The 18,678-nt window shown below is 38.8% G+C and overlaps 1 protein-coding gene across 4 annotated transcripts in view; it reads left to right on the top strand.

The window, feature by feature from the left end:
* luzp2 (leucine zipper protein 2) overlaps positions 1 to 18,678 on the top strand; it is a 180,921-nt gene that overhangs the window by 86,530 nt on the left and 75,713 nt on the right. For all 4 annotated transcript variants that reach the window (XM_058075738.2, XM_058075728.2, XM_058075719.2 and 1 more), the window contains exons 3-4: positions 5,932 to 6,002; positions 12,061 to 12,142. In XM_058075738.2, the coding sequence (XP_057931721.2) occupies positions 5,932 to 6,002; positions 12,061 to 12,142 (153 nt within the window). The remainder of the gene's footprint in view (positions 1 to 5,931; positions 6,003 to 12,060; positions 12,143 to 18,678) is intronic.

An 18,678-nucleotide genomic window follows, 5' to 3' on the forward strand; every position in this document is an offset into this window, starting at 1 on the left:
CTGTGTTAACTTTCTGAACACATTTCTCAAATAAATGTGGAAATGTGTGTTGAGTGTGTTGAGAAATGTCCTATCATTATCCCCTGGGCAGGCTTGGATGACTTTTCACTGCAGGCAACTACCTTTATCCTGGGCCCTCTGCCAACATGATGGACAAGGCACAGATTGTTTTGGGGGAACAATTTTTGGAGGAAAACATAATCTACAGGAAAAAAAAATAACACCATTATCATTTAAAGGAGAATCCGAGCAGTGAGTGGAAGCAGATTTGATGGTGCAAATGTTTATGGTTTTAACGAGTTGCCCTCAAGTTGCAGGTTAGTGCCCTAATAATTAAACATTCTTGATTGGGGTAATTTATTCATGGCAGTGTCCCCGGGGCGGAATGATCTTCAGCATTTTAAACAATAATAGGATTTAGCTTTGTACTCACATGCAGGTTTTTAATCCGACCCTTGGTTTAGGTTGCATTAGTTTAACATTTGTGGAGAAAATGAAAGCAACAACTCAATATAACAATATCTGTGGAATGCATTGGCCATTCATGAAGACTACTTAAGGAACAGGAAGTTTCTTTGTAATTTTTAATTACTATGTATGGCTATGTATGTTATGTTATATAGGAGACATAACAACAGCTCTGGACAGCTATTGGTAATGGTAATTAATTTGATTCATTTGAACATGCATCAAGTTACAATGGAATACATAGCATAATTCCAGTCACAGTTCCACATGTCCAAAAGGAGTCGGAAGAAGCAGAGCTTATTAAATCCTACCCCTCCATCTGTTACTATTGCAATACATTTATTACATGTATTAACTTCATGTATGTGATTTTTTTAATACATGAAGAAGTGCAAGTGAAGATTGCTTTTATAGTCATTACCCCAAATCTTCTCACAATAACACAGATATGGTAAAATATAGAGTGTGCAGTGATTGTTTTGTTCAATATTGAAATATTTGAAATGGTAATGGTAAGGGTTGGTAATGGTAAGGGTTTAATTTCATTGGAAACATCCATCAGGTTACAATGGAATGCATCACATAAACAATTCACAGCTCCACATGTCCAAAAGGAGTAGGGAGAAGCAAAGCTTATTAAATCCTACCCCTCCATCTGTGACTCTACGATCACATTGTTTGCCCTTTTTATAGTTTCCATTTCGATTCCATTACAATCAATTGATGTTTTTGCTTCACAATTATTGACAATATCAATGATTTCCTTATTTGTCACATCAGTGAAAAACATGGAATTAGGATACCTTTCTATTGTTTCATTTCTGGTTGCTCCTGTATCTGGGGCAACAGTCATGGGTCATCAGGGTAAACAACAGGGGGCTCAGAACACATCCCTGGGGTGAGTCGGTGTTCAGGGAGATGAAACAGTAGAGTTTCCAATCATGATGTAATGAGGGTAGAATGTCTTCTTGTTTCAAAAAGCCCCAGGTTGCTCTGTTATTTGTATTCTTATCTGATAATTGACTGTAGTATTCCCTCTTACACACGCTAAAGATTGTAGTCAACTTGTCTTATATATTTTTTTCTGCTTTTTTGGTTTGTTGAATGATGAACGTCTTGTGTTCTTCTTCTTACAAGTGTTATTAAGTCCTTTTGTCTCCCATGGCATTATTTTGTCTTTTTCTTCTTGGGCATTTCTCTTCAGGGGCAGCTCTTATCATAGAGCTTCATATAATTATTTAGAAAGTGTTCAAATGCTACATTAACATCATTAGCACTGTACACACGCTCACATTTTTGCTCTTCTAAATCCTTCTTGAAAGCATTGACTCTATCCAGACATCAATGATAAGCGTTGACATCACTGCTATTGCATTTTATTGGTAACACCAGATGGGGTCAAGTAAGAGATTAAATTAGATGCTTTATTGCATACTGTAATTGAGTCAATGAGTGTACAAATTCACAAAATAAAGTTATGCTGTCTACTAGGGATGTTCTGCTCAGGGTTTTATGCTGCTGATACAAATACCGATCACGTACAGTGCATACAAAGTAAATGTTTAAAAGTACTACTGGCTATATTAGGGGTCACCAAGGCTTTTTTTTCTTGTGAGAGCGACTTTTACATTTGAAAATCGCCAAGAGCTACTCATTTCTGTCACATTTATTTTTATAGCTTAGTACAAGCCAAACAAAGAAAATAATACTCTGTTTTACTAGAACATTAACAAAATCCACAACGCACGTTTTGGATTTCACAATGCATTTATTTCTAATCTTCTCACATTATTAACAGAAAACCTGAATGAAAAGCAGGTTTGTCTGTCTTTGCTGTGCCCCTTCAGCCGCATCCCCTGCCTTCCACACCGCAGATGCAGTCGACTCCCTCTTCTGAGCCCTCTGCATTGCGGAGAGGAGACAAAATGTCGGAACTCGTCCATCAGTTTGGCACCCCTGCTGAAATCAGTGTGCACAACACGCATTTGAAGCGTGGTGAAAAACGCTCACTCGTCACGGTCCACGCGAGTCAGAAGTGGTTGAAGATTGCATGCATGTCTCACGTCAACTGGAGCCCAACGCTGCCCTGCACACAACAAAAGTTCCTCCTGCACTATAAGTGCCACATAGTGTCTGCATGTGCCCAAATACACACTGAAGCGGTTCTGCCCACACTTGAAAGTACAGTGGGTTCGGACGTGGGCTTTAGCCTCTGCCCGACGGATGGTCACATCGCCAGGCTCAAAGCTTGAGGCTGCAAGCTTGGGCTACCACCCAATCGTGGTGGAGGAGTTTGCGTGTCGCAATGATCCTAGGAGCTAAGTTGCCGGTGGCTTTTATGCCCCTGTTAGGGCCACACTTGACAAACAGGTCCTAGGTGAGGGATCAGACAAAAAATAGCTCAAAATGACCCTTATGATGAATTTGGACCAGGTTTTACCTTGCTGGAGCCAGGCCTGGAGGAGGGCCACGATGGCGAGCGTCTGGTAGCCAGGCCTATACCTTAGGGGACCGGCAGGGCACAGCCCGAAGAGTTCCATGGGCCCCCCCTCCAATGAGCTTACCACTCTTGGGGGGGGGGGGTGCTGTTGTTTGCTCTTATGCACCAAACAGCACTTCAGAATACCCACCCTTTTTGGAGTCCCTTGACGGAGTACTGGGGAGTGCGACCATATGTTTTGGACACTCGGGTGAAGAGAGCGGCGGAGCTGTCAACCAACCACCACCTGGTCGTGAGTTGGCTCCAATGGTGGGGGAGTATGCCAGTCAGACCTGGCAGGCCCAAACATATTGTGGGGGTCTTTTAGGAACGACTGGGAACGTCCCCTGTCAAAAGGAGTTTCAACTCCCACCTCCGGGAGAGCTTTGACCATGTCCCGAGGGAGGCGGGGGACATTGAGTCTGAATGGGCCATGTTCCATTCCTCCATTGTCGAGGCGGTTGAACGGAGCTGTGGCTGTGGCTGTATGGTGGTTGGTGCCTGTCGTGGGGAGGTGCATGTCCAACCAGTAGCAGACCTCAGGGAAGACCCAGGACACTTTGGAGAGACTATGTCTTTGGAGAGACTAACACCTCAGGATCTGCCAGGAGGAGCTGGACAAAGTGGCCGGGGAGAGGGAAGTCTGGGCCTCCCTGCTTAGGCTGCTGCCTCCGCAACCCACCCCAGGGATGTGTTCTGAGCCCCCTGTTGTTTACCCTGATGACCCATGACTGTCGCCCCAGATACAGGAGCAACCACATCCTGAAGTACGCGGACGACACAACAGTTGTGGGCGTCATTCAGGACAACAACGAACTGGCTTACAGGGAGGAAGTGAAACACCTGGTGGATTGGTGCAAGGCGAACAACCTGGTCCTGATTGTTGACAAAACAAAAGAGATCATCGTCGACTTCAGGAGATCCAGACCCAGCCATACTCCACTCTGCATCAACGACACAGCCGTAGAAGTTGTGAGCGCAACCAAGTTCTTGGGGGTGCACATGACAGACAACCTCGGCTGGTCACTCCACGCCTCCTCGATGAGAAGAGCCTCCCTCTCCCCTCCTATCCTGACCACGTTCTACAGAGGGGCCATCGAGAGCCTGCTGACCAGCTGCAATTCCATTCTGGTTTGGGAGCTGCAAGGCCTCGGACTGGATGTTACTGCAGAGAGTGGTGAGGACAGCGGAGAAGATCATTGGGACCCCGCTCCCCCCCATTAAGGACATAGCAAACAGCCGCTGCGTATCAAGAGCTCATCGGATCTACTCTGACCCCACACACCCCCAGCATGGACTGTTTTCTTGCCTGGCGTCGGGGAGAGGGCTCTGCAGCATCCGCTGTAGAACAACCAGGTTTAGAGACAGCTACTTCCCATCCATCCATCCATCCATCCATCCATCTATCTATCAGCTACTTCCCCCTGGCCATCAGACTGCTCAATGCCAAATAAGCCCCTCTACCTGCCCACCCGCACAACCAAAACTTTAAATTATCATTATTTAGTCTAAATTATTTAAATTATTTGTACAAATTACTGTGTACGCTGTACATTGTTGTTCATATTTGATGTCATCTATTTATTCTCCACATTATTATTTATAATTTATTATTATACGGGAGCCAGGCAACGACATTTCATTGGCAATTTCACTGCTGTGTTATTGTGCAATGACAATAAAGAAAGTCTATCTATCTAACGTGGTCCCAAGAACTTGGAAGAAAGGCTAAAGAGAACCAATAGCTTTTACACTTTCTAAAGAAAAATGGATACATCCTGGGAAAACTGAACATTTGGTCACCTTAAGGAATAAAAACACGGAGATCTTTCTCTAAAGTTTGCTATCACTGATAATTTTGTGGATTAGAAAAACAGAACTCCAACAATGTAAACCATTTTGTGGATCAGTTGCTTTGCGAAAATATGCTTCCCAGTACGTTAAGTACATCCTTGCATGCAGCTTTTAGCACATAATTACCTAATTATTCACGCATCAATTTAGCATTTGGCTTTGTACCAGCAGGGCAACACATGACCTCTTTGGCCCATATGGCCTTGCTCGCACAATGCTTATACAACTCACACAACTACCCTGAGGTTGTCGCTGACATTGTACAGCATGCATTACACGCTTTAGTGGGTGTCCGTGTACAGACATGTCAGCGCCGTGCAGGTGCTTTGCCACAGCTAACAGATTGAATATGAAGGCATGTGAGTCATAAACACATTGAATCCTGGTGTGGATCACTTACAGAACAATGTGCTTTACAGTTATGCCCCTTTAATCTCAGAGTAAAGGGGTTATTAAACTTGATAGGGTTTTGAGTGATTTAATATTTATTCTTGAACATGAATGTGCATGAGGTGCCACTGGGGACTGGGAAGACAAAAACATTCCTCTTTGACCATTGAAAATAATGTTTATGGAAATACAATGTTAATTGCCACAGACTTTACCTTCAGGCACTGGTTTAAAATAAGATATATACTTTTGGAATACGCAGTTTCCGATTACTGGGGGAATTTCTGTCCAGTTCATGACAAACAAAAATATCTTCAAGGGATTGTCAGGCAATCAGAGACCTGACTAATCCAGAATTACCCATCAGGCAGGTGCTTTGGCGTCAGTAAAAACCAATCAGCGCTTCTTCCTCTACCCTTGTTAGGATTTTTCAGACATCATAGCCAGATTGTTTGAGGCTACATATTTTTTTCTGGGGCATCAACAACATTTGAACATCTGCTGCACAATTTTATGTTAATGCAATTCATCTCAATTATTTTATGCTTCATCTGTTTTTGCTACTTCTTTAAAGTATTCTAAGATTATTATTATTATTCCCCTGGAAGTGCCACACTTTGCTTTCAACTTAGTTTTGAAAGGAAAATACACCCTTAGATGAAGCTTATTTGTTTGCACTTATAGACCATGGGGAGGTCATTGTATATTCAAAAATCTCTTTGTCTTCTTTTCTGCTTTAGTCTTTGAAAAACGATGACTCAGTCGCCAAGAAGGACGTACAAAGGATTTTGGAGCTCAGCCACAAACAGAGGTAAAGACAACCTTTCAAGTGACCAACACTGATACTGAAACATCAAGATTACAAACCTGTATAGTTACAAACTGTCAACATAATTTGTGAATCCCTTGTTAAGTAGAGATGCTTTGTTTTAAATATCAGATATACCGATACTGCCCATCCCTTCATTTCTGAAATGATATAAGCAGCAGCTCTTCCATCAAACTTATGTCAGGTCGCATTAATGCATTATGCTTTTTTTTCCCAGTGATACTACTGAATGCATTTCACAAACAAACACATACATTTACCCAAAATATATTAATACGTACATAAATTATGCCGTTTCGTGGTTGAATAGGGTAGCAGTAGTAGTTTGTAGTTAGCCATTGGGACAAAAATACGAGCTGGGTTACTGCTGCCAGAAAAGCAGTGCAAAATGTCTAAACAAAGTGGAATGAGATTGAAATGTGAGTGATCACACATGCTGGCATAGATATGCTTAGTTTGTGACAAGTTGTCGTCAATTACGTATACATTTTGTCGACTTTTGTCACTCTCTCGATCATAAGAAATAAAGTGAACTCAACACAAGAAGGACTGTGGTTACATACGCAGATGCCAAGCCGCCAACAGGCAGGCAGGCATTCACAGTGAAACATTTTTATATTTTAATTAGTTTTCAACTGACCTTTCATTGTGGTCAATTTGTACAGAAATAATAAGTTATATATGTATGTACTATCTATACAGTAGCATCTTTAGCCATACATACACTATATTAATTAACATTAGCCACGTTTACATGAGGAGTTTTTTTCTTTCTGAATGGAATCTTTCCGAATGACCTTTCCGAAAGCAATGGTATAAATGGAAAGGAATATTCCAATTGCGTGTCTCCATGCGCCGCTATAATCAACCAGAATAGTCAATGGGGCATGCCCAGTAAAGCGTAAACACCAACATCACGTGATACCGACTTCCTCCAGTTTTTCTTTCACTTATTGGAATAACTCCGTATTGCCAGTTTTTCCTTTGTCCAGTCTTGAAATTTAGTTTGAATCAAAAACAAACTTTCCGCAGCAGTCCAGTGCCGATTGCTCGCCTCCATTTTTTTAAATCGAAGAACGTCTTGAATTGGCTCATCGTTGTGCATTGTTTGATTTCCTTACTCAATCCATTCCATAGTTTGATTCCACATACTGAAATGCTATGGCTTTTCAGTAACGTAAATCGATATGACGTTGTTACGTCATATCTCAGCAATCGCTGAAAGAACGCACCCGGGAACAGGAAAAGATAAAGTTGAATCTTGCTAATATTTTATAATTAAGCTCCGCACATGTTTTATATAGATATGTATTTTCTTTTTTAATAAAAGTGGACTTATGAATGGCCTATAGAAGGGTTTAGATTCTGTTCCACAGATGGTGCTAATGCACACGAAAGCTGCTTGCCAACCGCCAATAAACAACAGAAGAAGAAAAACACCACGAAGAAGAACACAGTCTGACAACTTTCCGTTTGAGCGGGTACAAGATACCTCAATCGGATTGGGGAAAGGAATATTCCACCCCTGTGAATCCCATTATATATTCATTCGGATTGGCACTTTTCTTTGGGAATGAGGTGTATACGAAGGTTACATTCTTTCCGTTTGAGCAAATAACCCGAATGGAATTGGAATATTTGGGTCCTTGTATACGTGGCTAGTGTCTTGAAGTTTAAACAGAAAATTCAAGGTGTGACAGCTAGTATTTTGTAGTGGCAGTGCACCATGATCATTTAAGTATAGCCGAAAAACTGTTTGATTAAGTTCTGGTGAAGACCCTGATTAACATTGACATCTTAGCTTTGTGTTCTACATGACAATGCAAATTAGTGCAAATAAATAGACTTTTATATTTTTATGCCAAGGGACAAACGTGAATTAAAAGTAACCCCCCCACCCAAAAAAAAGCCAATAAGGCCCCTGGGCTGCTTTTGTTACAATTGGTCTTCTTAGAAAAGAGCAACTAGGCAGACAAGTGCGGTTATTTATTATGTCATTTTTAGCCAATTAAAGTTCCTTATTGTGTAGCATTTACACTTCCTGTTTGTAGTCCTCTTCCCCATCTCTTCTGATGCTTTTTCTTACAGTGTGTACTCTGCACCCAAACTAAAGCTCTGTACCAAAAAAGATTTGAATATATTTATGGTTATACCCCAACGAGTAACTTACGTGTTGTCTTTTTAGCTCATGCACAGCAGAATGCGAGTACTCTATTGGAAAGCCAAACATATACTGTACTGTATGCGGGACCCGTCATTGAAAAGAACCTTTTGCAGGTTAGCAATATATCTTTTTGCAATGCAGCTGGAAAACTGTTTACCTAAAGTGCTCCACCAGTTGGGATTGTCTGATTAATGTTGTATGTAATGAGACTGTTAATGATTAGGAGTCACTTGTGGCCTCCTCGCTCTCTGAAATGTCAGGCTGATTGAAGTCCAGCCTCCTGCGTGCAGTATCTTGATAACCGATCAATAGCCTATCACCAGCCCATGGCAAGCTCTCACGTGATGAAGCTAAAAACCATAGAGCAGCACCTTGGCTCCATGTTGCCTACCAAGCACTTGGGAACCGCAATTTGAGTCGCAAGCGTTATTAATCCGCCTGTGGAGTCCCACATGTGCCAAGAGTAATTACAAGCTGATTCCATCATGGCAGACGATAACATGTGATTGATCACAAATAACGCATTGTTGGCAATTTTGTTTTACTGTTGTTACCCTTTGGAGCAATATAACATTTAATATTTGCCAACTTTTAGAGTTCCATCAGTAGGAAAAGAGATTTCAGGCGATTTAGCCTTTCTAAACCTATTTAGTCCCTCTGGTCGTATTCCCACTGTGCCTCTGTAGAGTTGTGTCAGCCTCACAATCAGTATGCCCTTTTCTGTCAGTGTGGGCAGTTTTTGATTTTGTTTGCAAGTGTTTCCAACCCAGGGACGCAGGAGATGAAAATAAAAATGAAATGCCAAAGCTATGGCGGATGGCTGGTTACTGAAAAGGAAAATGTTTGGAAGGATATTCAAATGCCAAAACACAAGACTACTGGCATGTAAAAGTGCTGTGCGGCTGTCAAGCACCGAGGACCTTCACTGCTTTCAACCAAACTAACGGTTAACTCTATCCTTTCAATGTAAAATTACTGCAGTGCTTAATTAGAAATATCATATAAAGCCTTACTGCTGATTTAACAGGACTGCCACACGATGACATGTTTACAAGCATTTTTAAAATGACTGACACGCCACAATTCACTATTTAATGTGCACTGCTGCTACAGTATGTGAGCATATGAGCAACAAACATCCACAATATTTTCACTCAGCATTCATGGTAAAAACATAATACACATGAATTTAGTCCATCAAGCATTCCAAATGCTAAAAGAGAAGTAAATAACCAAACATGACATTCAACTTGTACATCAATGAGATCTCCAAAGTTACGAAAGATTTAAAGCTGGTATTATTTGCGGATGATACCACTGCTTTTTGTTCTGGAGGGAGTACAGACAAAATCATTAGAAAGGTCAGAGAAGAAATGGTCACACTAAAAAGATGGTTTGATGATAATAGATTGTCCTTGAACCTAAGTAAAACTAAAATCATGCTGTTTGCTAACAGCAGAAAGGACACATACCAGCAAATACAAATAGATGGTGTAGACATTGAAAGGGTGAACTAAAATACATTTCTGGGGATCACTGGGATGGCCAGAATATATATCAATATATATATATATCAATATCAATATTTGTTCTCAATCAGAAATCACTCCACACTCTTTATTGCTCTCTGGTTCTACCATATCTTACTTATTGTGTGGAAATATGGGCTAATAACTATAAAAGCAATCTTCACTGGCTAAATGTACTGCAAAAAAGGTCAGTAAGGATAATTCATAATGCCGCCTACAGAGAACATACTAACTCCTTATTTCTAAAATCACAAATACTTCAACTTGCTGATATAGTTCATCTTCAAACAGCTAAAATAATGCATAAGGCTAAAAATAAGCAGTTAGCTAAAAATGTCATCCAATACTTCTCTACAAGAGAGGAGAAATATGATCTCAGGGAAGAAGTACATTTGAAACACTTCTATGCTAGGACTACGTTATGCTAGCCATAGCATTTCAGTATGTGGAATCAAACTATGGAATGGATTGAGTAAGGAAATCAAACAATGCACAACGATGAGCCAATTCAAGAAACAATACAAGCAGTTGATGTTTGCTAAATACAAGGATGAAGAGTCTTGAACCAGTCATGATGTGCTATATATATCACTATATTGACACTTACTATGGTACCCATTATGGCATTGGATGCTCATATCACCTCCTACGAGGTACCAGGTACATTATTAAAAAAAAATACCTTAAACTGTATTATGGAAAGCAGGAAGTGAACAAATGTAACAGTGATTGTAAAAGTACCAGATGGAGGGGTAGGATTTAATAAGCTTTGCTTCTTCCTACTCCTTTTGGACATGTGGAACTGGGAACTGATTATGGGATGCACTCATTTGAAATCTGATGCATGTTGAAATGAAATAAAACCATTACCATTACCATTACCATTACCATTACCATTACCATTACCATTACCATTACCATTACCATTATCATGATGAATCCCACATACTATTATGATCTCTATCCACATGACAGATCAGATGGCCTTTATTCCATTTACATGTATATTTCTTTTGGTTTAGCGGTTAGCAGCCTATTATCTTGCTAACAAATTAAAACCGGAAGTTGTAGTCCCACAGCTCTGTCCCTTGTCTATGATGTCTAAATTTGGTGCCATATTTTCTGAAAAACAACTAGCGATAAATCCAGTGACTTTTTCTGCCGTCATTGGAGAGTGTTCTGGTATTTGAGGACTTAAAAGTGAAAGCAAAGCGCCCGCTGCATCCTTGAGGCACGATGCCACCAGGGTAAATATCACCCTGTTTAACAGAGTGGGATTTAAAACATCAATGTTGATCAATCATCATCAAATTACTACTCATTAAGGTCAAGCCTCATTCGGACTCGGTAACTTACCAGTTAGTTTGTCGGAACGTGTGATGGAAGAACAATGTGTGATAAACAAGTAGTTCGAAGTACTAAGATAAAAGGTGGAGGCTGGAGGCAAGTCCGGATGGAATTATTTTGCTGTCTAGACTTTGAGAGGTGTTAGCCAAGATAAAATAATTCTACTTTGATTAAGTGATGGCCAATTTTAAATTAACAAACTAAGGATCAAGTTTGTTTGTAGTTGTAAACCTAATGACGTGTTTTTACTCACGTTTTTGTCTCTCCTATGAGGTTCTTTATTTCATATTTTGTTCTTTTGTGCTTTTAATATTAGCTGAGGATTTGCACATAGCTAAAAGTTTGGTTTGAAGAAGATTTAATATTTTTCTATATGTATTTCAAAAAGTAGAGAGAACGGAAGACATATGAATGTCACTGCCTTGTTCTGTCACAGTTATCCTCCCACCCTGTGTGGAAGTGGTATGTTTTTGACTTCTTACTTTCCCCTTCTCCCCCATAAGTATGTGTATATATATATATATATATATATATATATATATATATATATATATATATATATACGTATATATATATATATATATATATATATATATATATATATATATACGTATATATATATATATATATATATGAGCATCGGCTGTCTCATGTCCTTGCAGTGATCCCATAGCCTGAACATTAGTGTTGCACAGTGAGGTGTAAACAAGGAATAATAAGAGTGTAAAGGTGACTATAGTGGTTTTATTTCATGTCTATAAGGATCAAAAAACACATTTAGAAAGTCATAAACAGGTTTTCTATGCTCTATGAAAATATTCTGTTATATTGAAACTACGTTGTGGAATTTCACTTAAGGTGAAAATCAGGTTTGGAAGCAATTAACATAGATAAATGAATGTATAGAATACGAATGTATAGGTATTCACCTAGTCAGTCAAACCTGGAAGAATAAGCGAATGGTCTGATAACAATTTCTCATTTGCTTGCCAATTGACAGAGACGAGATGAAGTCCCTCCAGGCTGCCTTGCAGAAGCAGCTGGATGAGGCAAACGAGAGAGCTGAGAAGCAGCAGGCCACGGTAAGACAGACCTGACCTGACCATCAACATCCGGTTGTCTGGAACCTACCTTGTCACCTGTCACTAGGGCCTATCACTGATCCAGGCTTATTAGCCGGGAGCTCTCCCGCTGTCACCTCCTTCACTCCACACTTGACACTCTTAGAAAATGGCAAGATAAAGTGGTCTGTCCCCTTCGTTCAATCCCCAAATAAAGATTAATAAGACCGAGCGAGGACAACACAATGGCCCAGTGCTTATCTTGGTTGCCTCACAGCAACAAGGATCTGGTGTTGGCTCAAGCTTCCTGTGTGGAGGTGTTCACCTTGTGCTCACTTGTGTTGTCTCCTCTGCGTTGGGTTAACAAAACAAAACTGTTTTGCAAACTGAGTTGATGTTTCGAGTTTTTGTGAGGAAAAGGTGAGGCCCAGGAGTAGGCTTTATACAAAGATAACTGCAGCAGTACTCTGATGTATTTTTTAAAAATCCATTTTTCCCCCCCAAGGTACAATGTTATAAATCGCACAATAAAAAAAATGAATAATTCAACAGCTTGCTAACTATGTTGCAAATACAGCAACACAGAAAAGGAGAAGTGCTGGAGTTCTTTTTTTTTTCTGGTCACCTTGTTTGGACAGCTACAGTAGTTGTTGCAAGGCACAATTTGTGGAGGCTCTGGAAATAAATGACCACACAGTAAACATGCTCACATGTATATCAACTCATCTAGTCATTTATGAATGAATATGTACGTCTGTGTCGCTCCTGAGCCGCTGCTGCACTCAAAAGGGTGACAATTCAAATGCACTTATGCTTTGTTCTCTGTACAATTATTCTTATGATGGTGCTGCTGTTAAACCCCATGTGAGGCCACGTGTTAGATTGACTTGAAATGTCTAATTTAGCTCAATGCACACTTCAAAAACACCGTCTGTAACTTAAGCTGTTTAGCCAATCCGCCAGGTTTAATTGGTGTTGAATTTGGGCTACATGATACTCATCTTGTAACCTCATCATCAAATATGTATCAAAACAAGTTATGATACTGTGCACACAAGTAAAAGAAATGAATAGGTGTATTCATATTTATTTATTTCAGGTTATGTTTTGTTTTCAGAGTAGACCGGTGTTACACCCGCAAATGTAATAACTGCCCACAAACGTAATAAACCACAAACATAATAAAAATCTGCAGGTTTGAATGTAATAATCCCGCAAATGTAATACATTTCCCACAAACGTAATAACATTTGCCTACTGCAAACGTTATACTGAATTTGCTGCAAATGTAATAATTATTACATTTGTGAAAAGTGAAAATCTGCTAATGAGGGAGAAGGTGTAGATGTCATTTTGAGGATTTTAACCAGATAATTCTTTTTTTTCTTTTTTTGTGGAAAAAATATCCATCATTTGAATACATTAAAGGAATCTTTAATTATTAAATTAAAATTTATTTTTAATTAAAAAATCTAACATAATTGTGATAATTACAATTGTTTTAATGAAAATATTATTACTATTATTATATAATATTTTGTTATTCATAGTAAATATAATAATAACAATAATGACATTATTATTATTATTATTATTATTATTATTATTATTATTATTATTATTATTATTATTATTATTATTATTATTATTATTATTATTATTATTATTATTATTTTATTAATTTATTTAATGCTATAACAATAATAATAATAATAATAATGATAATAATAATTATTATTATTATATATTTATAATAATATAAATATATATTTATATATTATTATTATTATTATTATTATTATTATTATTATTATTATTATTATTATTATTATTATTATTATTATTATTATTTATGCATTTCTTTAATGTTATAATTTATTATTGTTATTACATTTGCAAATGTAATAACTATTACATTTGTGGGAAATGTATTAAATTTGTGGGATTATTACATTCAAAGCTGCAGATTTGTATTACGTTTGTGGGCAGTTATTAACAGACGGGCATATTCACCACTCCAGCTTTAGCCTCCCGTCGTGTTTTACATCCAATTTTTGTCCAAATCATGAAAGGGTCATATTAAAATCTGTTAATAGCATTTGGTGTGTCTCTGTTCCAAAATGCTTTCTGGGCCAAATAAATTATTAACATGCTTATTTTTAATCACTATAGGGAAGCCATGTTTGACCAACATCTTTCATCTTCAATTCAACAATGGGAAAAGATATCATAATTCTTATCTGTCGTCGCTTTTGGAATGACTCATTTCTTTCCACAGTAATTCTGTGTATTCTATAGCTAGCTCATTATTAGCTTCAAACTTACTGTGTTATCCCTCCTATTCAGTACTATCAATACATTACATCACATTAAATCTCATTAAAGTGATTAATCTTTTTAAATACCCATTTCCCCCCCATTTTCTGTAGTTAAAACACAATAGTTTATTATATTTGGATAACTGTTTAATAATCTGCCCCAATTATCAGTCAACAATACCATCAAAGCTACTGCAAATACAAAGAATAACATCAATAAACAAGAATAACATCTGAAATATTGCAGCTGCCAGATTGTAGTTGCGAGGATTGCAGTGTTTACAAATTCAGGTCAACCTAGGTCAACTAAGGTCAAAGGACTCAGTCCACACTAATGAAAATGCTGTCTATTACCGGCCTCAGTTGTTAAGCAAGGGTGTTAATGCACGCTGTGACATTACAATGCTTGCTGAAATAAACAACAGTGATCTGATACTGCAAGAGCTATCCATTGGGTTTCTTTTAAGACTACACACAATTCCCACTTGCAGTGTTTTATTGAGTTTGACATTTATGTTCTTTAAATAGTATTAATCATCCCCTGTGAGGTTCACAATCAGAAGTAAATCCTCAGCTGCATGCAAATGCTGCTTGCTTTTAGTGTGCGGCTCACTTTGTCCTCAAATGTACCAGTATTTGGAAGGAAAACATAACTTGGTTTTTGTATTAATTACTATTTAAAGTAATTGCCTCACCACTTCTAATGCCTTCAATTAGTTGTTTACCAAGAGTAAATGTAACCAATAAAGACTGACCATTACAATTCAATTGTAATTGTAACATGGGACTTCTCATCTAAGCAAGTTTGGGAAAAATGTCAAAATCCTAATAAATGACCTACATCTGCTTGGCCCGGAATATCTTCTGGTCAACAGTTCATGCCAGTAAAATCATGATAGCCTTAGTAGATATGACTTCCCATTCCCACCCATGTGGTTGAGGTCAATAAGGTACATGGGTGTCACTGTGTTCCTCCCTGGATGGAACATTATCTACTATGGCCATTTGTGGGCTTTAAGCAATCCCCATCCGGAATGTTCTCATTCCAGGTTCCTAGATGGCGGCATGGGCCATTAGATGAGAACAGGGCAGGGGTGTCCCTTCCAATTTCATAAGATTCTTTTCAAAATGAATCTTTTCCCAGCGTACTCTCTCACCTAATAACTTAATGTCCCCACTTCTATATACTGAATTTCACTGATCTCTGTGTTTCTCTGTGAACACATTCAGTGCCTTACTTCCTCTTGGCTGACGAAACACTGGATACTGATTTTTGGATAAAAGTCAAAACACAAAAAGTGTATGATAAGTAATGTAATGCACAGAGTAATTCAGGTTTGTCCACTCTTTTTCAGCTGAAGAGCTGTCCTCCTACAAACAGAAAACATACTGTACATTTGCAATTTTACTTTGCCTTTTTTAATTAGAATTCTTTTTAAATTGCCCCGCCCTGCTTTTCCCATGTTTTAACCGTGTATTAACGAAGCAATGTTGTATTTTAATGTATCTTTTGCTCTGTTTACTGGCTTTTATTCAACTCCATTCTTCTGTAAAGTGTCTTTGAATAATTTGAAAAGTGCTATACAAATAAAATGTATTATTATTATTATTATTATTATTATAATTGCTGACATTTTTCTCACCTGAAAAGTACAGTTCTGCTGCGCACACAGCATTATTTAGACCCATGACCAAAAAAAAGCACCATGTAATAATAAGAATATAAAATCCATGATATCCAAGTGCTGCATCCTGAGCAGCAGAGTAAATATTATGAATAATAAATACATATTACAGACATTTTGTTAGTGGTATGAAATAAGTTCATGAAAGAATTTGCGCTGCATTTTGCACAGCCACACACAGTGAATAAAATAAAAAATATGAACTTAAATACTGGAATTTTTACTCCAGAAATTTGATGTATATTTAATATGATAATTTAGAAGTTAGTAATTCATCAATAGTTCTGTTTATAACCTCAATAGTCAAAATAGCGACGTAGCTATTATACACACACTCCATGTATTACATCCATTTAGCATTTGCCATCAAATAGTTGAAATATACATTCAAGAAAAAAAAGGTTATGCAAAGGCACTGCAACCGATGTCAAGGCAACATATTAAAAGGAGTCAAAATGGACACATTTTCCATTCATTCATTCATTCATTTTGTACCGCTTATCCTCACGAGGGTCGGGCATGCTGGAGCCTATCCAGCCTATCCTTCGGGCGAGAGGCGGGGTACACCCTGGACTGGTGGCCAGCCAATCACAGGGCACATATAGACAAACAACCATTCACACTCACATTCATACCTATGGACAATTTGGAGTGGCCAATTAACCTAGCATGTTTTTGGAATGTGGGAGGAAACCGGAGAACCCGGAGAAAACCCACGCATGCACGGGGAGAACATGCAAACTCCACACAGAGCTGGCCGAGGGTGGAATTGAACTCGGGTCTCCTAGCTGTGAGGTCTGCGCGCTAACCACTAGACCTCCGTGCAGCCCCCCAATTGATCATGATATAATACAAACAAACATGAATGTACAAAACACATTTCATGACATGGAACCATGCCATCAAACAATTGATATTTTTGCATGTTTATCGGCAGTACCTTACCAGCCACTTTTGTTTTTGATATAGGCTTTTTTTTTTTCTGGCTCTCAAGGAAGGCGGTCGTATCTTCCCCCCTCTCCCTTATCTTCCCTGCTTTGCTTTTTTTGTCTCGTTTTAGTCCTGTCTCGTACTTTTAAGAGCCTCTCTCTGCAATGCTCTTTAAATCTAAATCATGGAATTATTCATCTGGTCTCTCTACGTAATGGACAAGATCATCTAGACCAGAAACTCTGGTTTGGGGGAACCTGTCTGCTCTGACGGAACGGTCCCAGATGGGTACATGATGCACAGTTGGGGGCATGTGCCTGGTGATTCTCCTTTCCATGGAGGACCAATTGAGAACCATGATAACAGGTCTGGTGCTGTGTGGATTATGCATTGCCTTGGTGTGTTGCCGAATTTGTAAAACGAAGGCAGCAGTTCAATTCGCCCCAACAGATGCCCATCATGATTGATACGGTGGGTAAAGCCCTTAGCACTCGGACTGTGACTATGAATCACAACAAGGAAAACATCTTGGAGAAGCTTTCGTAGTTGCAAGGCAGATCAATGAACCTTAACCAAGATAATAAAGATGAAAGTTGTATTTCTGTGTACTGCTTGATACGCCGTCGATCACCACTGATTTTTTCCAACACCAGGTAGCTTCATATCAGCTTATTGATGTCATATGAAATCTACAAAGTGATGTTTGTGACATGCAATCGCCCCACTGCATCACATGTCAGTAAAATCAAATATGGAGCTAACAATGACACGGCTAATTGATGGTTCAAACAACTACAGTCCTCATGGTGAAGATTCAGTAGTAAATTGGAACAGTGAAGTGGATGGTAATGACAGACAAACAAACAGACAGAATACTTTATTAATTCCTTTGGGGTTCCCTCAGGGAAATTGGCAATATCAGGTTTTGAAGTCTGATGATTATGTCTATGCTTCTTGTCCTCACTGCCTGTCCTCACGAGGTGGGGCAACCACAGCGGTGCCCAGGAGAAGTCGTCCATTATGGCTGGGAAAGGTGCATTAATGTCGAACACACTATGCCGCCTTGCGTCCACGGAAGTGGGGAGAACCACAGTGTACAATTGGTGGAGTACGTCGCCCATTGCGGGAGGAGCCACTGCCATGGCCAGCCAATATACTCAAAGTAAAAAAAAAAAATGTGACACACGCATTTCTCCCCTGGATTAAAGCTCAAAGCTTCTTCTGCAAGCAGCAGAAAAGAATTAGCATTTATAATTAGCACAATTTTCTTCAGCACATAGGAGCACGTATGTGCTATGCACGTATGTGCTATGCACGTATGTGCACGGACTATAGGCTGTACCAGTCTATTGTGGGATATTTAGTACATAGACGGATGTAAAAAAATGTAAAAACTTTTTTTTTATGTGCAGATGTAATGTACTGAAATATTGATACTTCCGATACCAGATCTGTCATTGATTAATTCATTTTCTATGCCGCTTGTCCCTCAATTCCAAATCATTAGTTTCTAAAATCGATTATCAAATCAAAATGGAAATACTTTGAAACTTCAGTCATTTTAGGTACTTTATATCACACAGTGGAAAGTAACTACATTTTAAAACTAAATGTTACACAGTCA

Source organism: Doryrhamphus excisus, linkage group LG11 (genome assembly GCF_037039965.1).
Source record: "Doryrhamphus excisus strain RoL-2023G ecotype Guam linkage group LG11, RoL_Dexc_Guam_v1.1, whole genome shotgun sequence".
Classification (NCBI taxonomy): Eukaryota; Metazoa; Chordata; class Actinopteri; order Syngnathiformes; family Syngnathidae; genus Doryrhamphus; species Doryrhamphus excisus.